Source organism: Octopus sinensis, linkage group LG10 (genome assembly GCF_006345805.1).
Source record: "Octopus sinensis linkage group LG10, ASM634580v1, whole genome shotgun sequence".
In the NCBI taxonomy this organism is placed as follows: domain Eukaryota; kingdom Metazoa; phylum Mollusca; class Cephalopoda; order Octopoda; family Octopodidae; genus Octopus; species Octopus sinensis.
The window spans coordinates 51006554-51031205 of record NC_043006.1 but is presented as its reverse complement, the minus strand read 5'-3'; the positions used below and the strand labels follow the sequence as shown (position 1 = coordinate 51031205).

At 37.2% G+C, this 24652-nt stretch overlaps 1 protein-coding gene across 1 annotated transcript; it reads left to right on the top strand.

The window, feature by feature from the left end:
• Window positions 1-1397: 1397 nt before the first annotated feature.
• LOC115216626 (SAP domain-containing ribonucleoprotein) lies at window positions 1398-21145 on the top strand. The gene is made up of 10 exons (XM_029786109.2): window positions 1398-1529; window positions 4206-4308; window positions 5661-5698; window positions 7131-7231; window positions 8933-9092; window positions 10237-10307; window positions 15763-15844; window positions 17546-17617; window positions 18577-18750; window positions 20938-21145. Exons 1-10 carry the CDS (start codon window positions 1470-1472, stop codon window positions 20977-20979), a joined length of 903 nt encoding a protein of 300 aa, XP_029641969.1. The 5' UTR covers window positions 1398-1469; the 3' UTR covers window positions 20980-21145.
• Window positions 21146-24652: the final 3507 nt, after the last annotated feature.

The window sequence follows — 24652 nt, the reverse complement described above, 5'->3', positions numbered from 1 at the left end:
TTCTTTTACATATTTACCATAACCCTTATGCTCTTATAGCAAGTTGATGCAGGTAGTTTATCCCTTCCCCCTCCGACTTCTAGCTCATGCAATTGGAAAAAAAAAAGAAACCGCATTATTTATGGGATGACCCAACATATATATATAATCTTCTATCTTTTACTTGTTTCAGTCATTTGATGACGGCCATGCTCAGCATCACCGCGTAGAATTTTAGTCGAACGAATCGACGCCAGAACATTGTTTTAAAGCTTGGGATTTTATCGGTCTCTTTTGCAGAACCGCTAGCTTACGGTGACATGAACACACCAACACCAGTTGTCATGCGGTGACGCGGGACACACGCACACGCACACACACACACAAGCTAACACGCACGCACACACACACACACACAGATTTTGTAGGAAATGTTTTCCCTTTTAGAATACTACCGAAATAACTAAAAGACCAAACTATCCAGCACATAAAAGGAGACATCTTTAATAATGACATGTCAATATATTTACACATTCGTTTTGTTACTGGGGATACTGAAGAGAACTTTTATATTTTCCCAGTGCTGGTTTCGTCATCAATCTCTCAGAAACATCTAAAACCTATATATATATATATATATATATATATATATATATATATATATATATATATATATATACTCTTTTACTTGTTTCAGTCATTTGACTGTGGCCATGCTGGAGCACCGCCTTTACTCGAGCAAATCGACCCAAGGACTTATTCTTTGTAAGCCTTGTACTTATTCTATCGGTCTCTTTTGCCGAACACCACCATCGGTTGTCAAGCAGTGTTGGGGAAGGGGGACAAACACAGACACACACACACATATATACGAAGAGCTTTTTTCAGTTTCCGTCTATTAAGTTTCGGGCTTAGATTCTTTTTTTCGCTTTTATTTCTTTTCAATCTTGTCTATATTTTCAGTTTTCACTAAAAAAAAAAAAATCCTTGAATAGTACACGACCATATGAATTGACATAAGAATAGTTGATCACGTCATGAGAATAAAGAACTAACATCGTTAAGCGTGTTTTCTGGCACCTCTAACAATCCTACCAAATTCACAGCAAGGGCGATTTGGCAGTTATTTATTAGCACGTCGATGTCCCTCGGCATATAGGATTTTTAACCAAACAGACATATGACTGAAAGTTTACCAGTCATGACCATCACGTCTTTTTGCATATTAGGTACTAGCTATTGTCCACCGTATCTTTCTTTAAGACACAGGTGTAATTTAAGAGAGAGAAATTTGGCTATTTCTCAGTCAAGTGACCGCCTGAAATATAACAGAATAACGAACGTCCGTAATAAAATAACTTTGCAAGGGAGGTGACTCTGACATATTCTAATTTAATTTTTGTTTTCCTTAGCCTTAGTTAGCTCTTTAATGTTAGAAAACAGATCTGGTATTCCAATTTCAGATTCAATAAAAACTATATCAAAAAGAAATGGCTGACCTAGAAGTAAGTGTGGAAGACATTCCCAGTACTCAGCATGGTAAAATGAAGGTACGTTACACGGTTAGCATGACGTTGATGATGCCGGTCTGGTGTGTCATTGTCTTTAGTTCAATTGTTGCACTTGCATTTAGTTTTTGATGTTGCTTTGTCATTGGTTTGTGTTGTCGGCAGTGTGTGCTGTGTGTACTTTTAGTAATGTGGTTGAGGGGGAAGAATTACAAAAAAAAAAAGCCGCTTCGAAAAAGAAACAATCAAATTTTCCCTTAGAAGTTGAAAGTAAGTGATTTGTAGAATCATAATAAAAATATGAATGATTTAAAGGGACAGAATGGAAAAATAATTTAGATTCGCGCCTTATATGCAAAGCCAACGAAACGAAATGCAATCTACTTTTTTGGAGAAACACAATTATACACTACCATAGTAATTATCGATTGGTATCACGATCAAGTCGGAGTGTGTATGTGTGTGTGTGTCTGTGTGTATATATATATATATATATATATATATATATATATATATATATATATGTATGTATGTATATTCGGCTAAATTTCCAAATCTAAATAAATGCAATCGCAATTAAGGAGATACGATGAAGTGTTCATCTTAAACAAGTGTAAATTAATTATTTTCGCTTTATTCACTTGATTATTTTTGTTGGTTATTGTGTAAAAATAAACAACTGAATTCGCTGCTGATTTTGACCACGTGCACATCTCTTACTATGGAAACAATCTTCAAAATAATATATTATTCAGAATGCTGAGCGGTGAGAGGGAAAACTATAACCTACCTGAAACATGTTAAATAGATGTTACTGCCTCCCAGAATGTTTATTGGTGCTTCCCCTCCTAAATTTCATCAAACCTCTCGATGGATCCTCATGAATCATGATGTAATCTTTACGCGGTCGCTTGACTTGCTGGGAAAAACTAAATTTCTTTAAATCATACCCTACCGTTTTAAGAAAAGGAAGACATCGGACAAGTTAAAGTTAGATGGGAAAGTCATGGATGGAATATTTTTGATCATAGTCTCCATCAGAGCTGTCCTAAGTCTAAACTACAGCAACATCAAGCCTCTGAGTCAACAAGGAAGCTTCAGCATTTATTATCCCTCTATGCAGTGGATCAATGTGTTGGAATTATCGGCAAATCTCCTCTAAATTACAACTTATCTTATAAACAAAAAATGAATACCTCGGGCAATGGAGTCCAAGGTAAATAAACCGGAAAAAACGACAGGATCATCATGGCTGAAATACTTCTGATCATAGTCTGTTGGCTCAGTGTTTTACCTTGAGCTAAACAACTATTTAATTTTCATCCTTCTTGCGTTATCTACATAGATCTAAAAATTGTAAACCAGTTAATGTTATGGTTATTTCCTAAACTTCCTTATCAATATAAATTATTCTTGTCAAGTAAGTAATATGTATGTTAACAGATAACATTTTGACCTACCCTGCTTTTAATTGGATTTAGTGTATTTTAACAGATTACTGATACTATAGTGTTAGCGTTAACTTGACAAATATATAACCAATAAACAAGATATAGTTGATTAGTAAGTCCAGTCCTAGTAGCAAAGATCTGACAGTGAAGGTAGATCATTCCAGAGGTGATAGGTTTTGACAGATGGCTTCATTGTTTACTTCTCTACTTAATGACCCAACAATATTCTCAACAGAATTGTTCATAGTAATTCACTTTTAATGAATAAAGAAACTCTAGATTGCTCTGTTATGAGTGATAGCTTCTCATTTGCTGATGCTAATATTTGTTTTTAGTTAATACTTTCAGAATGTGAGATATAATAGGAATGAGTCGAATGGAAGGCAGGTGTATTATGATTTTTAGCTATGTTGGTAGCTAAGAGGTGCAGAGGTGATTTTAGCTGTATTAGACAAAATGCATTGTGTAGTAGGTTCTTTTTTAGCTTATTGACTAACTTTTTTGATGCAGTCATAAATGTTGGTGCATATATTAACTGCACTTCCTAAGATAGTTGCAGAAATGACTCTCTTCTGTAACTTAGTGACTGGAGAGAGGCTGTGCTTGTAATTTTTGCAGTCTTTCTCAGACCAGGAAGATCAATAAAAATCTGTTGCTCAATATCTCTAAGAAAGACAATGAGGGGAATTCATGAAAGTTAAGTTCTTGAGGGGAAATGGTTTATTGCAGGATCTAAGAGTTGAAACACAGTAGTGGTTTTAGACTGGGAGGAGGGGCTTAGCAGAGACTGATGTATTATGTGGGGCCTAAGTGGAAGTGATAAGCAGCTTGTTACATCACAGGTGAGCAAACTGTTGTAGTAGTGATAAAAAAAGCAATATGATTGTAATGTGTTGATGAATGGATCTTTGCCCTTCTCTCTTGAATGTGACTGTTATTTAGCCTCAGGTTAGCTCTGATTAAGGAGTTGTATGATTAATGGATTTGTTGCCATCCTTTCTTTTCAGACATAATTTATCTCAGATTATACAATATATCCTCTCTCTCTGACCATTTTTTTTAAAAGAGATTTTGTACTCTATTTCAAGTCAGTGAAATGACCCCATACTGGCTCCCTTATAAACTCACTTGAAAGCAGTCTCAGATATATGTGTTGTATGTTGATTATAATACTGTATGGTTTCAGTGTATAGTTGATAATTCATAATAGAAAACTTAAAGGGTTGCTATGTAGCTATGTTCAGGTCTTTCATTTATTTTTTCCTAGGTTGCAGAATTACGGAAAGAGTTAAAGGAACGTGGTTTGTCTTCCATAGGTTCAAAAGCAGAACTTTTGAACCGCCTGGAAAAAGCACTCAATCCCGAAGCAGGTTGGTAAAAGTATATTAATCCATTCGATTAATTTAGAATGTTTATTATGAGATTTCAGTACATTTATATAACTTGACAAAGATTTGGGTAGAGAAGTGGTAAAGCTTGATTTTAGGATGCTGGTCCTTACAAATGAGAAAGATGACAAATTGTGACATGCTGTTCAGTAGATATGTCCAATCTGTGTACCTAGAAAAAAACCCATTAATTGGGAAAGAATGGTGATCATCTTTTAATGTCCATGTTCCATACTGGCATAGGTTGAACAGTTTGACAAGAACTGATGGGTACAGAGAGTGCATTGTGTTCCAATGACTGGTAGACATGGCTTCTACAGATGGATGCCCTATCACTTTACAGTGTGTGGTATATGATGTGCATTCAAAAAATATCAGACTATTTTTCCCACCAAAACCAGTGCTGTGTGAGCAGAGTTCTTTGGGTGGGAACTGACACCACCCTTCATGTGCATGCATGGAAATTTTTGCACCGGTAGGCCACATCAGTTCATTGATGTTACACCAAATTACAGACATGTAGTGCATGCTTGTTGGATTTTCGTTTCCCTTCGAGATGATCAATGACCAAAAGCATCGAGCAGAGACCATAAATTCATGTCTCATCACCAGTGATGGTCTTCGGTTTGCACAGTCCATCATGTCCTGGGCGATTTCCACGCAGAGTTATTTCTGCTGCTCTGCTAGCACCTTGGCTAGTTAGTGTGTTGGGTGTGGTGAATGCAATTTGAGTGATGAGGGCAGGAGAGACAAATGTGTAGAGAGTGCCTAAGTGGAGGTGTCATTAGACCAGCCAGCTCTGCTGAGCAGAGACTATGATGATAACAATAGTAAAAGCAAAGAGAAGAGACAGCTTGTTTATGGTCTAGAGATTTGGGTGTGTCTATGAGTGACTTTATGCTAATCAGTTGAGTGGCCTATTTTATGGATGTGGTCTTGCATGTCTGTGTGTAGCAGCAGCATTTTCCCAGATATGGATGTAGTTTTCCATTGTGGATCTTATCTGAGATTTGCTGCAGAGTAAGAAGTATTTCCCTGTTTGGAAGAGGAAGCCCTGTTGTTCATGTGTTTAGGATGGGCATTCACCAGGAGAGATCCTTGGTGATAATGAGACCTAGAACTTGAAGTAATTATGAAGATTCTAGTTTCATGCTATTTATGTTAAATGGGGTGGAGTGTGATAAATTTGTCTTGATATATGCAATGCTGTTCAGAAGACAAGATTGGTATGCTCCCTTTGGGGGACATTTTCTGGGTTTGTTCCTAGATTCAATGCAGATTTCTCATGAACACTTGTATCTTTGCTAAATTTTAATATTTTGTCTGTTACCCAGATATCCAGGAAGAACCTGATGGAGCTGTGATTGATGAGGTAAATTTAATGCATTCCTTAAATCTTTTATACACTCAATCCACCTAAAACCATTTTGATATTTAATATTTAAATTTAATTCTCCCATCATAATTTTATTGAAATGCCTTTTATGTACCAGAAAGTAACTTTATTACTAAAAAGTTATTTCAAGAAAAGTTTAAGCCTTTTTCTTTTGTTTTGATTTTGTGAGTATGAAGGGTGTGTCTGTTTGTGGTTTATTTGGCTGACTCAGTTTAGTTTTATGAGATAAAGTTGGTAGTCTATACCAGACATGGGCAACCTTTTTCAACAAGCAGTTCACATGAGATGTGGTTCATCTTTAGGTGGGTGGCATTTCAAGATGTGTGCTTCAGAATGTTCTGTAGGCTGCAGTTTGCCCATAACTGATCTAGACCCTTTCTGTAGTTGTGTTCTCAAGGTACAGTGTACCCTACTCTACCTGTCTCAGTTTTCTTGGCCTACATTAAGGTGCCATGTTTCAATTTTGTGTGTATAATTAACACGTGACTACAACATTAGAGGTGAGTGTAGTGAATATAAACGAACCCCAGTATGTTTGCTACTTTCTCTATTCATTCCTTCAACATCCATAGAAATAAGCCAAAACAATGAATAAAAGCATTGTCAACCCAGGCAGATTTTGATGAATCAGAATACCCACTACTGTAAAACATTTTACTATATGGCTTTCCTGTCTGTGCTTTCTCATTGCCTTAAAAATTCAAAAGATCATAATATAAAGACAACTTCCATTGATCAGGAACCTAGGAAGATTCTCTCCATAGTATAAACTTGGACAATGTTTTTCATGAAAGTCGAACAATTGTCCATACATGCAAGTATGTCCAGCAATACAATTTAACACCTGTGTTGTCAAAGCTGAACCTAGAGCTGGAACAAACATCACTAAGTATTTGTCCAACACTCTAACTCCCCTACCTCATCCCCAGCTCTGTTTCATTGATTCTGGAAGGATGACTGCAAAGTTGACCTTTGTGACATTTGAAATGAGAACATGAAGTATTAGAGCAAGTGCTGACTTTTCTGTCAAATTTGATGGTGGCATAGCAGTTGCATAGACAAATGCTAGACTAATGCTAAATTGTTTTAGAGTACAAAAGAATTGTACACACAAAAGACACCTTGTTCTTATTGTACCCAGTGGTAAGATAAAGCCAAGATAACTGAGCTTGTATGGGAGGGCAAGAGATTGCCGAAATGGTTGAAGAGATCTCAGCTTTTGCAGTATCAGTCTAACTTGGTGTTTGGTCCAGGGTATAAAACATCATACCAGATGTTTTTTGCCTCTCTTCTCATCATTGGTCTTTACTCCAACATTTTTTCACTGAATCTTCTATCTCCCCATTTTTAACTATCCATTATCACTTGTTAATTTTTTTTTACTCTTTTTCTGCCCTTCAATTTACAGTTAACCGGTGATGAGGAAATGGATAATATCAGTGACTCGGATGCTACTGAGGCTGCCGAAACTAAAGTGGTCATAAGGGAAACTGCTGCCAGTATGACAATGTAAGTGTCAGTGGCTTATTTATATATCACTTGACTGTTTTGTATCTTTATTTGATTCCATAACAAGATTATTGATAATCCTCATTAAATCCAGGTTTAACCCTTAAGCATTTAAACTGACCATATCAAGGCCAAATATTTTACTTGTTTTATGTTCAGATTGGCCAAATCTGGACTAACCTATTCCACAATGTCCTTCTAAACATGAATAATCTCCATTAAAGTCTCACAGTTCTAGATAACGCAGGATTAATTCAAAATGGTGTGAATAAATAAGCATTACATTTGACAGTAATCTGAATGTTAAGGGTTTTTTGAAATATTTCATCAAGTGTTGCTTGTATGATATTGATGGATCATCCCACTCATGCTGGCAAGAAAATATTGGTATTTGATAAAGATTCTCATTCTTTTGTTTGTGAAGTGGAACTAGTTGACGGGAGACATCAGGCAAATTGTTTTCTCTTTGATGCGACCATGATATTTTGATGACTGAAATCAATATCAGAGCCTGCTGAAATGTGCAACTTTTAGTGGTAGACTTATTCTGTTGCTCAATTTAACACCATCATTTGGCCCTTAGGGTCTTAGCTGAGTATATTTGAACCTTAGGGCCTTAGCTGAGTATAATTTGGACCAGGTTCTTAGTACGAGATTTCTCCCACTATTCTCTCAGTTTGAGAAGTCCTGTAAAAGTTTGTGGCTGTTCCTCTTCTTTCTGTGGCTAAGCCATTGGAAAACAAACTGACCTAACATCTTGATGCTCTAGATAAATATATAGTTCCGAAGAAAGTACTCACTTTAGATTACCATATTTATTTGTATATAAGTCACAACCCTAATTTAGTATTTAATCATGGTACAAAATTTTTCCCTTCATAGTTTTAACATTGCCATGCATATAAGTTGTGCTTCTGTTTTTTTTCTTTTAGTTAAAATCCAGTAATAAAATAGCGCAACTTATGCGTGGCACCTTGGGCAAGTGTCTTCTACTATAGCCCTAGGCCAACCAAAGCCTTGTGAGTGGATTTGGTGGACGGAAACTGAAAGAAGCTTGTTGTATATATATATATATATTACTGTGATCACCATGACCGACCAGGCTATCAGATGTTGCTACACATCGCTGGTCACAATGCACTTTGCATTGTTTTAGCCTTCAAATGATGCCACCCTGCTGGCTAAGTGAGCAGGCCAACAGAAGAAAGAATGAGAGAAAGTTGTAGCGAAAGAGTACAGCAGGGATCGCCACCACCCTCTGCCTGAGCCTCGTGGAACTTTAGGTGTTTTCGCACAATAAACACTCACAACGCCCGGTCTGGGAATCGAAACCGCGATCCTATGACTGCAAGTCTGCTGCCCTAACCACTGGGCCATTGTGTCTTCATATATATATACATATGTGTGTGTGTGTCTGTGTTTGTCCCCCCAACATTGCTTGACAACCGATGCTAGTGTGTTTATGTCCCGTAACTTAGTAGTTTGGCAAAAGAGACTGATAGAATAAGTACTAGGCTTACAAAGAATAAGTCCTGGGGTCAATTTGCTCAACTAAAGGTGGTGCTCCAGCATGGCCACAGTTACATGACTGAAAGAAGCAAATGAGTAAAAGAGAGTAAAGAGTAAGTAAATATGTAATTTACTTTTTGTCCTAGTTAACTCAGTTTTTAATTAAGAGAATTTTTCTTAAACCTCAATCAGATTAGAGACACAGCAAGAAGAGAAATCTGAATCAATACCAGAGACCAAGATGCCCAGTGAGACAACAAAGCCATTTGTTCCTGTCAAAATAGAAACTAGCAGTCCTGAGTCATCAACTTCACCTCTGGTGCCTATTAAACCTCCACTATCTGCAGAACAGGTGAGATGAAATAAATATATTTCTGGTGGGGCTTGTGTGTGTGTGTTAGTATTTGCATAGGTGTATACATGTTTATGGAATATTTGTGTTGGTACGTGTATGCGCTGTTGAACATCTGTTAATCTGCAACCCAGATTCAGTTCTTTGTCGTTGCTGTTTCATTTGTTCTAAGTAAAATAGCTATTTAGAAAACTGTATGGATGTCATCATTCTTGAAACGTTAAACCCTCCATCTTCCCTTCTTTCCTGAGCATCCAATAATACTATATTTGTTCCATGTCCTCGCGTTGTTGTGTTTTTTTGTGTTTTCTTGTTTGGATTAACTATATATATATATGTATCAAATGAAATAAAAAACAGAACACAAAGGATGATACATATATCCTCTCACCTCTGCTACTAGTTGGCATATATAGATGCTTACATTTATCAAGTATTCACCCTGAATTTATATATATATATATATATATATATATCATCATCATCATCATCATCGTCGTTTAACGTCCGTTCTCCATGCTAGCATGGGTTGGACGGTTCGACCGGGGTTCTGGGAAGCCAGAAGGCTGCACCAGGCTCCAGTCTAATCTGGCAATGTTTCTACAGCTGGATGCCCTTCCTAACGCCAACCACTCCGTGGTTAATAGAGATATTAAAATTACTAAGTCTCTCTAAAGGAGATTACGGCAGCGTTACTGGAAATTAATAGTTATCGCTATACTAATATGGCAGTCTTATAAATATAAGACTAAAGCTGTCGCTGATTAGCTCCAAGAGGCCATCGCCTCAAGCTAGCTATTTGACATCCGAACCTGCGTCCATTACAAACCTTCGAACAAGGGAGGTCAGCCACTTCATCCTGCCAGTCAGATAGCTACAGACATGTTTCAGGGTTGTTGCCCCTTATCAATGCAGCGTAGTCAGACTTGCAGGTGTCGCTACTGATTGTCCCAGTTCGAAGGCTTTATTTACCTAGTTTCAGTGGAATACATCCACTTGTTTTCAATATATATATATATATATATATATATATATATATATATATATATATATATATGTGTGTCTGTGTTTGTCCCCCCAATATTATTCTATTTATTTTCCAAGAATTCAGCTTTACCTTGTGTCTTTTTTTAAATTTGTTTAGAAATTAAAGCAGCGAGCTGAAAGATTTGGCATCAGTAAGGACACAGATAAGAAAGCTGCCAGAGCTGCAAGGTACTGTAATATCTAAATGTTCTGAGATGAATTGCTTACAAGCTGATGATTTTTTCTAACTATTAATATTAACTTTAGTCATCATCATCATCATCGTTTAACATCCATTTTCTATGCTGGCATGGGTTATACAGTTTAACCAGAGCTGGCAAGCAGGAAAGCTGCACAAGGTTCCAATCTAATTTGGCTTGCTTTCTACAGGTGGATGCTCTTTCTAACACCAACCACTTTACAGTGTGTGTTAGAACAACCTTTATTTTTAGAGGACAGCTCCACCTTATTCTTACCATTCTGTCATTTCTTTTTCACTGAGCCCCTAACTCTATTCTCTTCCTTTTCCTTTCTGGCTTCCATACTCTCTTCCTCAATAGTATCTATTCTGTTAACTCTGTCCACCATCACTACCACATTCTCACAACTATCAGTTTGTTCCTCTCATAATACTTTACCTTCTGTAATCACCCTGCCTAAAATCTTCATCCTCTCTCTCTCTTCTGGTCTCCTTCAGTTATAGGGTCCCTTTAGTCTTGCAAGTTGCAATGCTGCCTCACTAGTGCTGATGCTACAATAAAGGTACTCAATACACTGTAAAGTGGTGACTATTTTTAGCAGAGTTGAGAGGTTTTGTTCCATTTTCTGCTTTTGTAACTTCAACTGTAGATTGCTCAACAAAGTAAAGACCAATCTGTGGAGTGATGAACTTTTCAGTTTACAAACAAGGATGGGAAGTACTCAATACATAGAATGTGGACATTAGGAAACATGAAACATTTCTACAAGTTGCAAGGCAACCCCAATAGTTCAGGTGACACAAAAAAAGTCACCCAGTTCATGCTGTAAGGTGGTTAACATTAGGAAGAACATCCAGCTGTAGAAACCATGTCAAAGTAGACATTAGGGCATGATACAGTCCTGGGACACATTGAATCCTGCCAAACCATCCAACCATGCCAGCATGGAACATGTATGTTAAATGATGATGAAAATGATGATGACAATTACAGGTATATCAAATACCATACAACATAAATTGATTTAAAAAAAAAAATTCTCTGCCTCTAGAGAATTGGTTCTCAACTGAGGTTCATATAGCCCTTGGCAGCCCCATATGAGGTTTTGTTCAAATGTATGTGCTATAGACTGGTTATATTTCTACAATATAGAAATCATTTAAACACTTTTAATACAATTCCTAATAGTAGTTGGTCACAAAAATATAGTTTGAGTTTTTAGACATTGAGTGGCTATGAGGGTTGCCCCTCCTTGAGTAAAATAGGAATCAAACGGGTCCCATAGGCAAAAAATGGTTGAAAACCACTGCTTTAGAGGATGTGTCACCTTAACCAAATGACAATCGAGGCTAACTCCATATGAGATGGGGAGATAATCTCAGGAATCAAGAAGTCTCCAAAAGTTGTCATGTCATTAAAGAAATGGATGGGCTTATTGTGTGAAGGGGATAGTCATGGACACGTTTTTGTATTAGGTATCATTAGCACAACAGTTGCCTTACCTTATTTCTAGCAGCTAAGGCATGTAGACAAATGCAAAAAAGAGTAGAACACATGCCAAGGTAATTTGCATAATTTTAAAAATGTGTTAAGCATGATGATCCAGAGTGGCCAGTGACGTGTATATGAACATTGTAATAAATATAGGTATATCAAATATCATACAACATAAGTTCATGATTTATTAAGATTATCTTGTTATTTTCCTTAATTGCATGTCAGCTTTGGAGAATTCTTGATTTTTGAGATTATCTTAATTCTCATGGAGCTGGTCTCCTTTACACTTCAGTAATTATGACATGTCCTCTAGAGGAGGAGATAATTTTAATAAATTAAGAATTTATGTTGTATGAAAAGTAATGTTTATCGCCATCTAAATATGGATGTTCTCTATGAATGGACAATACTGCTCTTTCAACCCTAGGAGGATGCTTCCTCCAGCTGGTTTTAGTGTACTTTGCACTTGGTATATATTGCAAGTGATGAGAGAACACTCCTACTATTCCAGCTATTGAGACCATATGGTCATCCTTGGTAATGGGTGTTCTCTAAGAATGGCCAAGATGCTTTATAGTATTTGATATACCTGTATTTGTCTATATTGTTCATATAGATGCCACTGGCCACTCTGAGTTATTTTTTGTTGCTCATTTTTGCTTGTTTAAATATATACTCTTGGAGTGGTTGGCATTAGGAAGGGCATCCAGCCATAGAAACCATGCCAAATCAGACCTGGTGCAGCTCTCTGACTTACCAGTTCCAGTCAAGCTGTCTTCATGCCAGCATGGAAAGCAGACATTAAATAATGATGATGATGATAATATATATACACACATATATATATATATATATAGAGTTAATCCAAACAAAAAAACACAACAATGCGAGGACGTGGAACAAATAAAGTATTATTGGACGCTCAGGGAAGAAGGAAGGTTTAACATTTCGAGCGGAGCTCTTCGTCGGAAACATAGGAGAAGGAAAGATCCCGAGAAGGGAAGACAGAGGAAAAAAATCGCCAGCAGTACTCACGAGTTCACATATATATATATATATTATCATCATCATTATTTAAGACTGTATGACGCATGTGTGCAAACAGCCATGCTACATGGCAGTGAAACATGGACTGTGACTGCTGAGGATATGTATAAGCTTGAAACAAATGAAGCTAGTATGCTCTGCTGGATGTGTAATGTCAGTGCGCATACACGACAGAGTGTAAGTGCCTTGAGAGAAAAGTTGGACATAAGAAGCAGCAGATGTGGTGTGCAAGAGAGACAACTGCATTCGTATGGTCATGTGTTACATATGGATGAGGACAGCTGTGTGAAGAAGTGCACATCCTAACAGTGGAGTGAACCTGTGGAAGAGGTAGACCCAGGATGAGGTGGTGAAGCATGATCTTCGTACGTTGGGCTTCACAGAAGCAATGACAAGCGACCAAGACCTTTGGAGATATGCTGTGCTTGAGAAGACCCTACAAGCTAAGTGAGATTGTAGCCATGGCCCATGCCAATGTCACATAACCTTTCCATTTAAGAGTTCCATTCAATCGTTGGGCAATATGCTGTGCTTGAAAAGACATGTTTAGTCAAGTGAAATCATTGTCATGGCTGATGCCAGTACTGCCTGACTGGCACGTAAACAGCACCATTCAAGCGTGGTCAATGCCAATGTTGCAGGACTGGCTCCCATGCCGATGGCATATAAAAAGTGGCATATGAGCATGGTCGATGCCAGTGCTGCCTGACTGGCTCCCATGCGGGTGGCATATAAAAAGCACCCACTACATTCTTGGAGTGGTTGGTGTTAGGAAGGTTACCCAGCTGTAGAAACCTTGCCAGACAAAATTGGAGCTTGGTATAACCTCCTGGCTTGCCAGTCCTCAGTCAAACCATCTAACCCATACCATCATGGAAAGCGGATGTTAAACGATGACGATGATGTATTATTTATACTGTTTTTATTTGAGTATAATTCATACTTTCTTCCTGATTTTAAACCTAAAAGTTAAGGGTACACATTTTGCACAAGAACTAAAAGGTACCTATAGTTTTCCCCACTCCAGGTGTATGGCTTTTTTCTGGACAGCATGACTGGAAGTAAGTTATATCTGTTGGCCAAGCTAAGTAATTGTAATGAAGAGTTTAAACATTATAATGTTACATTTTCCTTTGACAGTTAAAATGTATAATACTCATAGTTAAGTTGCAGTTTTTTTGCTTAACTAAGTGAAGCAAAAACCAGCTTGTGACTTCCCTTGAAAACCTAGCTCTGGGCTTGAAACTTGCAGTATGCACTAACACAAAGGAAGTAATTGATTAAGTATGCATAATGGCTCCTGTGCAGGTGGCACATAAAAAGCACCACTTGAGCGCTGTTATCAGTACTGCCCGACTGGCCCTCGTGCCGGTGGCACGTAAAAGCACCCACTACACTCTCGGAGTGGTTGGCGTTAGGAAGGGCATCCAGCTGTAGAAACTCTGCCAGATCAGATTGGAGTCTGGTGCAGCCATCCGGGTCGCCAGACCTCAGTCAAATCATCCAACCCATGCTAGCATGGAAAGCTGACGTTAAACGATGATGATGATGATTATAGCTATTTGAACAAAATCTGATAGCTTATAATTATGCATACATAACTATACGCTATAAAGGAAAGGTGCTTGCACTTTGCAGAACATTGCTGATGAGCTATATAAGAACGGGTGGTCACCTACTGCTATGGATGCCAAAGTATGATGATACTCGAGCTGTTTGAAAACAACATATGTAGATCAACTTATCAGAGATAATGTCTTCTCCAAAGACCTCCCTCAACTAGTGAAGGACTAAAATAGATGGTTTGTGCAGGTGAAAAATGTCTGAACATGCTCAACCAGTTTATGATGGTGATGAGTTGTAAGCATTCCGTAGACATAAATGAATATATTACCCAGAAGTCCCACATTTCAGTTAGATGGTGCACAATATCTATGAACAGAAATGGGCTAGCATTATGTCAGCAAATTGGTAACAGTGGCTATTATAAACGCAAGAACCAAGTCTGTGAATCTCTGAACTGGAGTGAACCAAAAATGAATCTGTTGAACTTATCTCATAATACATGCATTCATACAGACTTGCATGCATGTATTTATTATGAAGTTTCTTTTTGTATATTCTTTTACTTGTTTCAGTCATTTGACTGTGGCCATGCTGGAGCACTGCCTTTAGTTGAACAAATTGACCCCAGGACTTATTCTTTTTAAGCCTAGTACATATTCTATTGGCCTCTTTTGCCGCACTGCTAAGTTACGGGGAAGTAAACACACCAGCATCGGTTGTCAGGTGATGTTGGGGGCACAAACTCACACATACGACGGGCTTCTTTCAGTTTCCGTCTACCAAATCCACTCACAAGGCATTGGGCAGCCTGAGGCTATAGTAGAAGACACTTGCCCAAGGTGCCACACAGTGGGACTGAACCTGGAACCATGTGGTTGGTAAGCAAGCTACTTAACACACAGCCACGTAGTATGTAAGATTTTTTTATTTTGTACAAAGCATATGTGTGATATAATGATTAAATGCATTGGTTCAAAGATTCACGGGCTTAGTTCTTGAAGGTTTAAATTCTATAGTTAAAGATGATTCCAACAACAGCTGAAAAAATGTTCCAGACTAATGAATGTTGTTGATGTTGTTTAGTCCAAAGTTAGTTCTGATTGAACAGATCTGAGCCTAAAGGCATTCAAGAAGTTGAGCAATCACATAGAGGATACTGTATTAACTGAAGGGTCTGATGTATAATTTAAGTGAATTTTTAAAATCCCTCTAGTTGCAGCAATCTGTTTTCTAAGATATAGATTGCTGATGGCTATTAGCAGTTTCATAAACTCTCTTTGTTCTTGGGAATATACATAATATTATTCTTCATTTTGTTTCTATCTCTTTTTTAGATTTGGTCTTGCTAATAACAATGATTCTAGTTCCACCCTTACCAGCACACAGTCAGGCAAAATAGCACCAGCACCAGTTTTGGTAAGTGTTTCAAAATGTGTGTGTGTATGTATATGCGTCTATATATATATATATATGTGTGTGTGTGTGTGTATATATATGTGGGTGGGTGTGTGTATATATATATATATATATATATATATATTATTATTATTATTATCATCATTTAATATTTGTTTTCCATACTGGATGGTTCAACAGGGGCTGGCTTGGCAGAAGACTGCACCATGCTTCAGTCTGTTTTGCCATGGTTTTTATGGTTGGGTACCCTTCCTGACACCAACTACTCCATAGAGAATTTACAGAAAACAAAAGACGAAGATAGGTGAGGGAACAACAAGCAGATGCATTAGTTTGATGCTCAAGAAGAATGGAAAAGTCTTTGACGTTTTGAGGCTACACTCTTTGACAGAAGGGATGAGAGGGAAAAAATGGAAAGAGAAAAAAATGTGTAGGGATTAACAGTTTAACATAATGAAAATGTGTGCATATTTATATATATATATTGCTTAAAATGAGGAGTGGATAGACAGCCGACAACTGATAAAGAGTCCTTTCTCTGTGCTTACCTGTCCTGTTTTCCATTTTTTCCTCGTTTATATATAAATATTCTTTTAAATGTCATAGAAGCAATGATGTTAAAAGATTACAAACTTGAGACTTCTTCATTATCATCACCACCATCATATGTCTGTTTTCCATGCTGGCATGGGTTGGATAGTTTGACAGGAGCTGGTAAGCTGGAGGGCTGCACCAGGCTCCAGTTTTTGGCTTGGTTTCTGTGGCTGGGTACTCTTCTTAATGCCAACCATTTTACAGAGTGTACTGGGTGCTTTTTATGTGGCACCAGCCTGGGTGCTGTACATTTGCTAGCTTTAGCAATGAAATGTACCTTTCCATTGTATTTATTTACAACTTGCTGGGCTGAATTATTGAAAGTTGTTATTGTTAATAATGGTACAATCTGATGACCCTTCAGTCAGTTGGTCAGCTTTTTATTGACTTTGCTGGTTAAACCCCTGTACTAAACATAAATTCCAAACAGAAACTAGGATAGGTACAGACATGGATTTGTAGTGAAGAAATTCACTTCACATCTATGTGGTTTCAGGTTTGGTCCTGTTGTGTGGCACTTTAAATGTCTTTTATGATAGCCCTAGATTGATTAATGCCTTGTTAGTGAATTTGATTAACAGAAACATGTAACAATTTTTTATCTTAATTTGTTTTTACCACTTGGCTTTTGAAAAGCGAACTCTTTTTATTTTTATTGTCAGTTCCTCATATAACCAGCTCACATACTTATTATTATTCCTTCGTAGATAGCTCTTTTTAAAAAATCTTTTTGTAGATAACCAACTATATCATCAATTGTTTCTCATTTTCCAACTTGACATTTTTCTTATAACAAATTTTCTATAAACCACCATCTTTTTATCATCATTCCTGCTTAAAATGACCATTCTTCTTGGCATTATTCTTCCAGAAGTAATCACTCATTTTTACCATGCATGTGAACATTATTTTTTGCCATTTCTTTGCTTATATTTGTGTCTTTTTTTTTATTTCCTTTTCAGATCTTTTGTTTTGCTTATACAACTACTTACTTCTCATTTCTAGTTTTATTACTCAATGTTTATTAAGAGAACATATTTAATATTTAGCTTTAATTAAAACTAATCTCTTTTTGTTTACTGTTTTAATGTATATTTATTTCTACAGGCAGATGACCTTGACCGACTGAAAAAACGGGCTGAGAGATTTGGAACGATAGTCTCCAATACTTTATCTCGAGTATGAACATTTATTTTTTTAGATCTCCTCTGTTTTTGTCTTTATTTTATTATTATCACAGAATCCACTCTCTGACTATGTCATAACAGATTCACAAAAAAAAAAAAAATTAATGTGATAAACTTTCCCAAATCTCTATTATTTATAAGGTCATGTTTTCATAGCTCTAAGTTGAAAGATAGAGGCAATTAAGATAGAAAAGTAATGATTTCAGTTTGGTCTTATTCATTTTTTAATGTCTTCTTCTCTGCCTATTTAATATTCATCTCTTTGTAACTAAATATGATAGAGATATAAACTCTGCTTGCGAAGACCTGTTGAGGCAAGTGAAATCAAAATCAAGTTCGACGACTGGTATCCGTGCTAGCGGAGCGCTAAGAGTACCATCTGAGTGTGATCATTGCCAGAGCAGCTGACTGGCTTCCGTGCTGGTGGCATGTAAAAAGCACCATTCAGATCATGATTGTTACCAGCATCACCTTACTGGCACGTGAAAAAACATTTGAGTGAGGTTGTTGCTAGTGCCGCTGGATTGGCTCCTGTGCAGGTGGCATGTAGAAAACACCATTTGAGCGTGGCTGATGCCAGTACCACCTGACTGGCCCTTGTGCCGGTGGCACGTAAAAGCACCCACTACACTCTTGGAGTGGTTGGCGTTAGGAAGGGCATCCAGCTGTAGAAACTCTGCCAGATCAGATTGGAGCCTGGTGCAGCCATCTGGTTCGCCAGTCCTCAGTCAAATCATCCAACACATGCTAGCATGGAAAGCAGACGTTAAATGATGATGATGATGATGATATTGCAAGTGATTTCTGTCATTGATCTTGGTGAACCAATCAGTAACAAGATTAGAGTGTAAAAACACTTTTCCCTCCTACCTTTCCATTTCAACTCTTACTACAAGTCTGTTCATTGCATAAGATGGCACTAATTTATTGTCTTATCATTCTTTTTGACAGTTGGAAGATGAAGCTAAACGCCGGAAAAGGAAAGAAAGATTCGGACAGCTTGTTTCAAGTCCAACATCTGGAAGTGGTACTATTACATCTTCTAACAATTCTACTACTACTACCACCACCACTACTGCTGCTGCTGATTCAACTCTTAGCAGCAAAAATTCAGATGAGGTTGAGGTAAATATTGTTAACTTTTAAAATTAATGCATTGAGTTCACAAGAAGTTGACTTTGCTAAAACTTTTAATTCTGTACCACACAAAAGACTTATGGCAAAACTCTCTGCAATGGGTGTCAAAAATGATCTTTTTAACCGGTTGGAATCCTTCATTCTCAGCTGAAAAGAGGTAGTTATAGTTGCAGGGCAGCATTCTTCACCCTATGAGATATCATCTGATGCACCGCAGGGATATGTTCTTGGTCCCCTTTTGTTTGTTGCATACATTAATGATATAGGTGCCAACTTAAAGAATGCCACAGTGCTGAAATATGGAGATAACATCAAGCTGTTCCTTGAGATAAAAAAGACAGATCCTGAACACAATAGATCTTTCCTGCAATCAGACCTGGACACAATGCAACAATGGATCACAGGCTGGCAACTCAAGCTGGCTGTGGACAAGTGTATCACCATGTATTTCGGGACGAAAAATCCCAGCATCCACATATTCTCTCCACAACACCAATATCAAGAAGTCTTGTAAATGTGACCTGGGCATCACTGTCAGCAGCGATTTGTGCTGCACAAAGCACATCTCTGAAATTGTCAAGAAGGCTGAGGGTGCCTTGGCATCACTCAGAAAGACCTTTGTCAGCCATGACAGGCTTCTTTCGGTTTCTATCTACCAAATCCACTTACAAAGCTTTGGTTGGCCCGAGGCTATAGTAGAAGACACTTGCCCAAAGTGCCATGCAGTGGGACTGAACACAGAACCATGTGGTTGGTAAACAAGCTACTTACAACACAGCCACTCATGTACCTGTCCAAATTTCTAAAATTTCTCCAAGGGTGCAGGTATGTTTGTGCGCTTCAGTTGGTTTTGCAACTACGTTGGTTTGGGGTTCAGCAAGTGTCATCTACTATTGCATTTTTGAGTGAATCTGGTAGACAGAAATTGTGTGGAAGTCCATTGTGTGTGCGTGTGTGCATTTTTGTCCACCACTGCTTAACAACCACTATTAGTTTGTTTACATCTCCAGCAAAAGAAACTTAAATATCAGGCTTAAAAAGATGTAAGGACTGGAGTCAACTTGTTCAGCTGAATCCTTCAAAGCAGTGTACCAGCATTGCTGCATTCCAATGAATGAAAGAAGTAGAAATAAAACAGTAAATGAATATTCACTACCCCACGGAAATTGAATATAAGATAGATAAGATACTGCAATAAACACTATGGCATGACTTTTTTTTATTATCCCTTTAGCATATCCAACCCAAATTGTGAAGATCTGGCTTCTCACACCTACCCTACAATGTCATTCTAAAAATATGCCAACACATCATTGAGATTTCAAAGTTACGAGATAATGCATAATTAATTCAAAACAATGTGAATTCATAAGCATTGCATTTGATAGTGAAAATTCAAAAAAATCCTTTGACTCAACCTGTTGTATATATATATATATATATATATATATATATATATATAAAACTGATTAGAAGATCGGAAATCCACCTGACGAATGTCATTTGAAGACATAAAACAATTGTAGTGGCGGTTTATTTACTTTATATTAAAATTTTTTATGTATTGATTAAGTCTTTCCTTGTTTGATTTGCAAAATAGTGGTTTTGTCTCGAATTAATATTATATATATATATAATGAGGGTGCATGGCTTAGTGGTTAGGTGTTGCACTCACGATCACTACATCGTTATTTCAATTCCTAGACTGGATGGTGCGTTGTGTTCTTGAGCAAAACACTCCATCTCACATTGCTCTGTGATCACTTTGACACCTGACATGTGGTACACAGTGCACCTGATCAGACAACGTTGATTTCATAGAGAGAGTGAACTAATGTGCGGCACGAACATTTGATCACTATAAACAAATCGTTTGTGCAGGTCGTTTGGCAAAAGCTGAACGCTCACACATTGTCTTTGACAGGAGAGTCCGTCATAAATGAGTAATCGGAATGCAAAAAGGTTAATGAAGTTCCTTGTGGTAGACTGGCTTTTGATTTTAGAGTTTTTTTCTTGTATTGAAGCTATGAGAACTAGAATAATGTTCTGACTAGGTCAGCTCAATGTTTTGCTTTGATTAATCCAATTTCTACCGTGTTTTCTTTTTCTCTTTTTTGATCCTTTCCCTCATTCTACTAACTGTTTGAAATTTTTTTGTTTTTCTATTTTCAACAGGAAAAGAAAAGGAAACGAGCAGAAAGATTTGGACTGTTGTGATGTTTTTATCACTGTAGACCAATGTTAGTTTCAGCAGATCTGCTGTCACTGCTTCTAACCCTCACATTTCCATTCAACTCTCATTATCTTAGCATATATTTATATATATGCGTTTATATATACATATATATGTACACTTATATATGTAATGTGTGTGTGTGTGTATAAATATATATATATATATATATATTTTATATATATGTATATTACATATATATATGTGTGTGTGTTTGCGTGTGTGTCTATGTATATAATATGTATATTATATATGCATATATGTATATTATATATATATGTATGTATATATTATATATGTATATTATATATTTATGAATGCATGTATGTATGTATAAGCACACATGGAGTAAAAGCAGATTTCATATTGTTAACATACGCTCACCACACAACACTTCTCTGTACACGTGGAGGCTGGTTAGTTATGTTTGGTTCTGTATGTGTGTGTGTGTTTGGGCATGTACGTGCTAATAAATGATGATAATAATTATATAACAATATGTGGAATTATCTAGAGCAACTTTCTATATAACTTTATATAAATACAATGTTTTAGGCTCATATCTTTTTTGTTTTATTTTGTTTCTGAATTAGTGTTGTTTTTTTTAATTATATGTACTTATCCATATCAAAGGCAACAGAACTATCAAACAATTTTAGTGCCAGAACATTAAACATATATAAGTATATATATGTATGTGTATATATATATATATATATCTTAATGAATTGGTTTGTAATTTCTAAAAAAAAAAAGTTTGGTCATTTGAAAAAGAAAAAATTATTTGAAGAATAATAATTAAATGTAGCTTTTTATTAACTTTTTCTTGGCATTATCAATCTTTGTTCATTAAAAAAAAAATCGAAGACAACTATACTTCAGTACTTTCGCATGTTTTAGACACTTACTGGCTTGTTAGAATTAGCACCCAAAGAATTAATGTGGTTTTTAGAAGCAGACAATTTGAAGAAAAGAAAAACAAGTCGCTGGTCACAACTGGGGTAAAAAAAAAAAAAAATGCTGGAATCCACTATATACACCCACTCCTAAGATTTTAGGGCTTTTGTTTATGTTAGAAAACTTAATCGTTACGAATGTTAAGCAGTAGAAATAAATTTGGTAACTATAGGTGCTGGTATGGTTGTGGGGTTAAGAAACTTGTTTTTCAACCATGTGGTCTTGAGTTCAGTCCCACTGTGTGACACCATGAATGTGTATCTTCTACTATAACTCTGGACTGACTAAAACCTTGTGAGAGGACTTGTTAGATAGAAACTGAAAGAAGCCTATTTAAATATAAAAACAAGTCTGGCTGGTCGCAACTGGAATGTCTTTGGTGACAAATCTACTTCATGAAGGCTGACCTGGGTTAGACTTCAATAGTTAGAAACTCACATGCTTTATGATATTTTTTGTTTTTGATAGATGGAAACTACGAAAGCCTATCATATATCATCATTTTGATGTTCACTCTTCCATGCTCGATTAGGTTGGATGGAATTTTCTTGAAGAGGATTTTCTACAATTGGATGCTCTTTGTGTTGCCAACCCTCACCTGTTTCCAAGTAAGGTGATATTTCTCCATAACAAGTAACAAGATTGGGAATAAAGGACACTGCTAGCATGATGGTGACATTTGTTTACAACTACTACACAATGTCAAGGCAAAGAAACAATAACATATACAATGGAAAACGGACGCTAAACGATGATGATGAATGAGCTTTTTCAGTTTCCATCTACCAATTTCACTCACAAGGCTTTGATTGACCTGGGGCTATAGTAGGAGGCACTTGCCCTATGTGCCATGTGGTGGGACTGAACCTTGAACCATGTGGTACAGCCTGCACCTCTGTGTGTGTGTATATATATATATAACTAGCTGAAGGTGACCCGCTCTACGCGCGGGTAAGAGTGTGGTTGTTACTTTCTGTTGCTTCCTTTCAGCACGTAAAAAGCACCATCCGAACGTGGCGGATTGCAGCGCCGCCTTGACTGGCTTCTGTGCTGGTGGCACGTAAAAAGCACCAACCGATCGTGGCCGCTGCCAGCCCCCCTGGCACCTGTGCAGGCGGCACGAAAAAAGCACCCACTACGCTCACAGAGTGGTTGGCGTTAGGAAGGGCATCTACCTGTCGAAACACTGCCAGATCAGACTGGAGCCTGGTGCAGCCTCCTGGCTTCCCAGACCCCTGTCAAACTGTCCAACCCGTGCTAGCACGGAAAACGGACGTTAAACGATGATGATGATTCTCCCTCTTTGTTTCTTTCTCCTTTCTCTCTCACTTTCCCACTCTCTTACTCTTCCTTTCTCTCGGACTCTCCCTCGCTTTCTCTTACTCTCTATCTTTATGTATCTCTCTCCCATTTATAAACAACAAAAGATCTTGAGTAAGTTGAGAAATAAAATATTTAGAAAGATCAATCATAAATATCAGGCAGTTACAAAGGAAAGGTCTGCTTCAAGACAGACAGCAAAACACTAACATTTAAAAGGGACAGACGAACTTGCGAGCTGAATAAAAATAATAAAATATTGGAAACCAAAGTTTGAAGGGATAGAATTTGAGGATAGTAGAGTCACCATGGCTGGCATTTCTTAATGACGGACAGCAATGTATTGACAGTTCAACGGCTGGCGTAAAAGTTTGAACTTGATGTAAAAGAAAATCCCTAAAAACCAAGTTTTGACTTGATTCTTTCTCACGACAGTAGACTCACGATGGCAAGCATTCAAAACTTCTTCATCATGGACGGCAACACATTGACGATTAAAAGGCTGGAGCAAATTTTTTAGCTTGATGTAACAGAGAATTGCTAAACACCCGCTCCTTTAAATTTTAATCCCCTTCCAGCCCCATTTATACCCCTTTTCACCTTTTGGTTAATATAACCCGATTTAATTTGGGTCTACTGGGGCCACATTTTATAAGATGAGGACACAACCAAGTTTCCCAAGTTCTGGTCATAGACCATAGAACACTCAACCAAGTTTCCCGATTTCTGGTCATAGACCATAGAACAGTCAAGCAAGTTTCCCGAGTTCTGGTCATAGACCATAGAACACTCAACCAAGTTTCCCGAGTTCTGGTCATAGACCATAGAACACTAAACTAAGTTTCCTGAGTTCTGGTCATTTGCAGAATAAATAGAGACGGCGGCGGTGGCAGACGTCGTTGTATTGTAAACATGATTTGTTATAAGAGAAAGATTGCCCAGATTGTGTGTTGGTGGTGGCGATGATAATTATCATTAGGAAAAAGAGTGAGTGAGTGAGGAAGACATACATAAGTTGTGGCGATGATAATTGTAGACCCCTTTTCACATTTTGATGAAGAGAACCCGATTTCATTCGGGTGTACTGGGGCTACATATAGGTGTGTGTGTGTGTGTGTGCACGCTGTAGAAATTAAATTAGTGATAAAACCACTAATAGGGAAATGAAACAGTAAAAAACCAAAAGCAAAAACATAAAAATAAAAATATAATATTAGATATATGTGTGTGTGTGTGTGTGTGTGTGTTGACAGGTAGACAATAGAATGGGATGGCGAGTAATATTTGTTACTGTCCATGAACACTGAGAGATACATGAGTAAAATGTATAGGAAGGTAAGAGATAGAGTGAGTGAAAATGTTCTTGGAAGAGAGTAAATA

Excerpts from the sequence above, each read along its gene's own strand:
- LOC115216626 (XM_029786109.2), top strand. The coding sequence starts at position 1,470 with ATGGCTGACCTAGAAGTAAGTGTGGAAGACATTCCCAGTACTCAGCAT. Across the intron at positions 1,530-4,205 it reads CTCAGCATGGTAAAATGAAG|GTTGCAGAATTACGGAAAGA; the intron begins GTACGTTACACG and ends ATTTTTTCCTAG. Across the intron at positions 7,232-8,932 it reads ACTGCTGCCAGTATGACAAT|ATTAGAGACACAGCAAGAAG; the intron begins GTAAGTGTCAGT and ends AACCTCAATCAG.